The sequence below is a fragment of the Antrostomus carolinensis genome, unplaced genomic scaffold, assembly GCF_000700745.2.
Source record: "Antrostomus carolinensis isolate BGI_N321 unplaced genomic scaffold, ASM70074v2 scaffold13838, whole genome shotgun sequence".
Lineage (NCBI taxonomy): Eukaryota > Metazoa > Chordata > Aves > Caprimulgiformes > Caprimulgidae > Antrostomus > Antrostomus carolinensis.
This window is the reverse complement of record NW_010332356.1, coordinates 3,151-8,839: the sequence shown is the minus strand read 5'-3', so window position 1 is coordinate 8,839 and position 5,689 is coordinate 3,151. Positions and strand designations below refer to the sequence as shown.

General features: G+C 41.1%; 1 protein-coding gene across 1 annotated transcript in view; it reads left to right on the top strand.

Moving 5' to 3' along the window:
• The first annotated feature begins 7 nt into the window (after positions 1-7).
• LOC104529238 (LIM domain and actin-binding protein 1) overlaps positions 8-5,689 on the top strand; it is a 6,224-nt gene continuing 542 nt past the window's right edge. The window contains 5 exon segments of the mRNA XM_010173485.2: positions 8-570; positions 1,250-1,365; positions 4,372-4,505; positions 4,928-5,686; positions 5,688-5,689. The exon segment at positions 5,688-5,689 is cut by the window's right edge and continues 542 nt beyond it. Coding sequence (XP_010171787.1) covers positions 459-570; positions 1,250-1,365; positions 4,372-4,505; positions 4,928-5,686; positions 5,688-5,689 — 1,123 coding nt within the window. The 5' untranslated portion in view covers positions 8-458.

The following is a 5,689-nucleotide window of genomic DNA, read 5'->3' as shown; positions in this document are numbered from 1 at the left end:
TTTTTTTTTTTTTTTTTTTTTTTAAAGCGCTGTCTTTGCTGGTTGTTTAAATGTCACAGATTTGTCAAATGTTGGAGGGATCTCTGAGATTTCCAGTAAATGTGTACTGCTTAGTGTCAAGGAATTTCTAAGTAAGAAAACGTGGGAGGTACATCAATGAAATCAGCAGAGATTTCTGAAGACTAATAAATAAAGGTGTACAAGCTGCAGGTGTTTGGGAAAACAAAAAATGTGATGTTTGTGTGTGTGAACACAATGGCAGATGATCTGAATATTGCAAGAGCTGTAAAATGACGAGGATGTCTACGTTGTAGCAAGGACTAATGTTCTCTGCCATCAGCTGGACTCTGCCCTGTGCTTTACAAAACAAAAAGTAGCTTCATGTGCCCCTCGGTGTGGACAGTCTCTTCCTGTTTAAGTGCTTACAGTGTCAAACTGCCTGTTGTGTTACTCAAGCCATGATTATTCAGGCTTCAGAAGGTAAAAGGTGTTCATTGTCTAATATTCTCTTGCAGGTTTCTGTAGGTGAGAACAGCTTGTCTTTCCACTCTGATCTAGAGGATGGCAATGGTAAGAACTCCTTCTCCTGCCTCAACAAGAGTAAAGCACATGGCTGAGGAAAAGCTCTGACTGCCCAGTTGTGTGTAGGATGATCAGTCCTGTCAAATGATGAATTTGACCCAGTAAAAACCTGTCTTGGACTAAAAATCTGTCATTTTCCACTAACTCAAACTATATAAGAATTTCTTTCAGGTTTAGAAGTTCATTTGCAGTTGTCATTCTAAGACATCTGTAACTCTTGATTGAATACATTTAAGTGTAGCTTCCTCACCATTTGGACTTAAACTTATAGCTCCAGCAACTACTACATCAGTCTGAAGTACTTACTAATGCAGAACATTTCCCAAGTGTCTTTGGTGTTGTCTGGAGATAGACAAGTTCCTATTCAGTAAAGTCTGTAAGCACATTCTCATGTTGCTGTAGGTTTACACCTAAATTCATGCCCACACACAAGCACTTTGCAGAAGGTAGATGTTGGATCCCTGTATCTTAGTTTCCTTTACATATCAACTTAACTTTGCTGGTAAATCAGAGAAGTAGAATGATCACATTTAAATATCTAGATCTAAAGGTTTAAAAAATGTGTGAGCCCTTAGCTGACAGGATTGCTGTTTGGTCTTACAAGCATAAGCTTTCCATAGCTTTAAAGTCATTGTCATTGCCTTTTCTTTCTCCTCTGCTCCCTTAGTTGGACAAAACTTGGAGAGTGAGACAGAAGTTCAGAAACCTGTCAGCATAAAGCAGCAAAACTTTGGTTCTAAACCAGCTGGCCAGACAGATGCATCTCTGCCAAAAGCCGTGAAGGTAAAGCTGTTATTTATTCTCAAACATCGGTGACAGTTAAAACCAACTAACTTCTTTATTGAATATCAAAAAGCCTTAATGCAACCACTGTGGTCACAAAGGGTCTGGCAGTAACTGTATCAATGTCTGATCTGTCTTCGTCAGACTTTCTTCATGAGGGAACTTGAATTCAGAATGGAAAAGCATCTCAAAGCTGTTTAGTTTTTCTTCAAAGACTAAGTTTGAGTTGCTTGCTGGGAGTTGCCCTGCTGCCATTACAACAGCGTGTTCCTGAGACAGAGGCAGCTTCTCCTCAGTGTGGGAAAGGGGTTTGAGCAGGGGATCGTATCAGGGCTTGTCTGTGCCTCTGGTAAAGTCAGTGCTCCTACAGACTGGCACTGAGGTCCTGATACTGCTCTTCAGAGCCTTTAGCAGGCTGGGATTTGGCTTTCCACCCTCCTTTTCCAGCTGTTCCCAAAGTAACTACAGTTGGTAGCAACTTTCTAGTAAGGGCACTGTGGTGACTGACTCCACAAAGATTGTGTTTGGCATTCTGAGTAACGAGTCCTTAATGTTACATTTTCTTTAGCAGAGCTATAAAACATAAAGCAGATGGAGAACTGCTTGGATAGGAATGTATTTGCTAATCTTATTAGACACACACATGGCAGCGCTGAACATTTTGATCACACTGTACTTTCTTGTCACGTGTGGTGTCTGGAGTTAGGATGCCTGTTCCCTGGGCTGCCACAGACTTCCTGGCTCACTCCTGAGGAAACAACTGTGCTTTTGTTGTTTTCCCCATCTTTGAGAGGAACAGCACTGACCTCACAAAGACCAGCGAGATGTGGCTTCCTAATGTTCTGGAGTATAAATGCCAGTATGTGAAATTAAGAGCTGCCTATAACACTTTTGTAATCTCAGTCTGTTACAGCACACGAGATACACACGACCTGTGTGTCCTGGTCCTCTGTGCTGTCTCTTTATATTATTAGAAGCGTTTTAGTCCTCTACCTTGTTACTGCTGTAGATGCTGTATTGCTGAGATAGAAACCCAGATGCTGTTTATTCATCTAAGGTTCCTATTTGTCTCTTCCAGCTTCTGTTTCCTGTTCTTGGTTCCTAATCTCTACTCCTGCCTTCTGCTTCCCTCCTAATGTGAGCTCAACTCTCAGCTTTCTCTCAAGTTTGTTTTTTTTTTATTAATATTTATTGGGCCTCACCTTCCTCCTGTAGCTCCTATTTGTAGTTTGCCTGGAAAGGAATTTCTTTCTCTTCACATCCCAAAACGCCTCTCCATCAGACATAGGGCTCATTGTTATACAAGTAAGTTCCTCTTCTTAGATGGGGACATGTGTTGCAGAAGCACATGCCAGCACTGTCGTGTCATCTTGGAAGACTAAGCTTTCAGGGAGAGTTATTTTTTGATGGGCAAGCAAATTGTTGCTGCCTTGCTCCCTGTGGCAGGCATGGATGATTAGATTTTGTTTGCATCGGTAAACTCTCATTTTTTTCGAGATTTAATTTAGTGACTCAAAATTGGGAATTCATAAGGAGTTTTGGCAGCACATAGAAATTGTGGATTTTATTATATTTTTTTTCCCCAAAAGGAACTCTAAACGTTTGTTGGTCAAGCTGTCATGATAATTAGAACTTTAATCTACTATAACTTCAAGCAATGCCTTAAAATTTTGAAATACCTATTAAACTGGAATTAAATTGGCAGCAAACTTTATGGTTGTGACAAACTGACTTCAGCTGGCTCTGTCTTCAGCAATCTGTCCCTCACGTACTGTAACTTTCATTGCCTAACCATTGTTTCTAGTCTGTTATAAATAAATTGCTATAATTATGTCTTCCTGTGACCTTCCTGTTTTTTCTTTAAGCCATCATATTTTGCCTTAAAGCTTTTTAGTAAGTTTGTAGCAGGTAATTCTTTGTCAAAGAAAAGCTATGATATCACTGTGTCTGTGCAGACCCATGGTATGGAGCCTAGGAGCTCTTTTACCAGGTTGCTACAATAGTTGTAATCAACATGCAGCTTGAGACTGCCAGTTTTTCAACTGTAAGTTATTTGATTTTCCCCTTTAAAATGTTTTCCCTCTTGGCCAACCTTAATAGATTCCAAGAAGTGCATGGCATCAAGTGACCTTTATTTTGTGGACAATGTACTTGCTTCCTTGAGGCTGTTGGAAAACAAAATCTGAAATCAGAGGACAGCAGTGACACTTGACTCCTTAGCATTTAAGTTTACCCTTGCACTAAAGTCTCAGGAAATTCCCTCAGTGAGCACATAAACAATTTTAGCTGTTTAACCACATAAACAGTTTGAGCTGTTTAACCTCAAAGCCCTGCTCACTTTCAGTCTTGAGTGAGTTTGAGGACCACGTGTCTTGAAACCTGGATATAGTTTCTTTGTGATAGAACTGGAATTGCTTACAAATGAAGTCAGAATGAGTTCCCTGCTGCCTGCCTCTGTGCTGAGACTATTTCCTTCTCTTGAAGAGAGGAGAACATTTAGCAAAAGTGGATCATTTCAAACCTGCTCCATTCTTTTCCCTTCCCACCCTCTATCTTTTATTTTGAGGTAATTTCAGCTCTTTTTCTATGTGGGGGCTTGGTTTTTTTTCTGGTAAATCTCATATTGACTGTAATCTGCCTGAATTATTTCTTCTTCATTTCCCTATACAGAAAAATTGAGGTTGCAGATTAGACAGACTTTTGGGAACTGGCTTAGTGAAAGTTATAACTAAGTTCTAGTATTTTCATTGGCCCTTCTCAATTGTGGAATTCACTGGGGCAAACTCTTGGCTCACTGTCAAGCCACAGCAATCCTGCGGGTCTGCCATAGCCTCTTCCTCACTCATTGCCCACCAGAACCCACTCTCCCATAATTAGCATTGAGTTGCAGAAAGAGAATCACTGCAATTTTTCTGAGAACTCTGGAAGCTGTGTATGAACCCAAGCCAAGTCCCTTAGCAGTTGATTCATTTTCCAGTTAACAAGCTTTCTCTCTTCTTCCCGTAGAAATTTCAGTTGCCAATGAAGGAAACCTGTGTTGGGTGTCAGAAGACTGTGTACCCGATGGAAAGGCTCTTTGCCAACCAGCAAGTGTTTCACATCAGCTGTTTCCGCTGTTCCTATTGCAACAGTAAACTCAGGTAAACACGCTGCTCCATTTGGCTGCAGTCTAGGAAGCGTAGCTTTCCTCTTCAGCAGCTGAGTAAGATGCTGTTCAAGCTTAGCTGAGGTAAAAGCAACCATAATCCAGTGAACTGGAGAGGAGCGTAGGAGTGCTAATACAGTCCCAGTCCTGCCAGTTGCTTTTGCACTTGGTGCAGTCTATTTTTTAAACTCTTAATGTAATTTTATGTGGGGGGAAAAATACAACGTCCAGCTTCATAAAGAACTCCTGATGTTTGAAAAGAGGGCTGTACAGACTCATGAAAGCTGTAAGCTTGTCTTTTCTAAACGTGTTGGAAGACTGAAACTGAATCTCTTCAGTAACATAACTAAAATATACACGCGTCGTGGTGGCTGAGACACAGGATGCTAACGTTTGACTTTGTATTTTCCTGAACAGTCTTGGGACATACGCCTCTCTGCGTGGGAATATTTACTGCAAGCCTCACTTCAATCAGCTCTTTAAATCTAAAGGCAATTATGATGAAGGCTTTGGACACAAACAGCATAAGGAGTTATGGGCAGGCAAAACTGAATGTGAAGAATCCCCGGAGAAAACTGTCCACGGTGTAAACGCAATGGAAAGTCCACAAAGCCCAGGGGTAGAGGATGCCCCAATTGCAAAAGTAGGAGTTCTGGCAGCAAGTATGGAAGCAAAAGCTTCAGCTTTACCTGAAAGAGAAGAGAGACCAGCAGAAACAAAAAAGCTCAGGATTGCCTGGCCACCTCCATCTGACCAAAGTATTCAAGGAAGTGCCTTAGATGAGGGCATCAAAGTATTAAAACCCAAATGGCCACCAGAAGAAGAGACCTCCAAGCCAGATGTGCTGGAGGATGTGGATCTGGATCTCAAAAAGTTAAGAAGATCATCTTCGCTGAAGGAAAGAAGTCGTCCCTTTACAGTTGCAGCCTCATTTAGAACACTATCTGTTAAAGGCCATAAAACAGAGAATTCATCTTCTCCTTCTAAGGCTGAAAAAGATACACTGAAAAGAAGTGAGGAACTGGAGAGAGAAGCCATGGTAGAGAAAAAGCAAAAGGAAAAGAATTTTGGGAATAGGAATATGCAGAATGCTGAAGAGAAAAACATAGAGGAAGAACGAGAATTGTCTGGTGTCAAAACAGTAGAGCACAACCTTGTAGAAAATGGCCAGGTGAATGC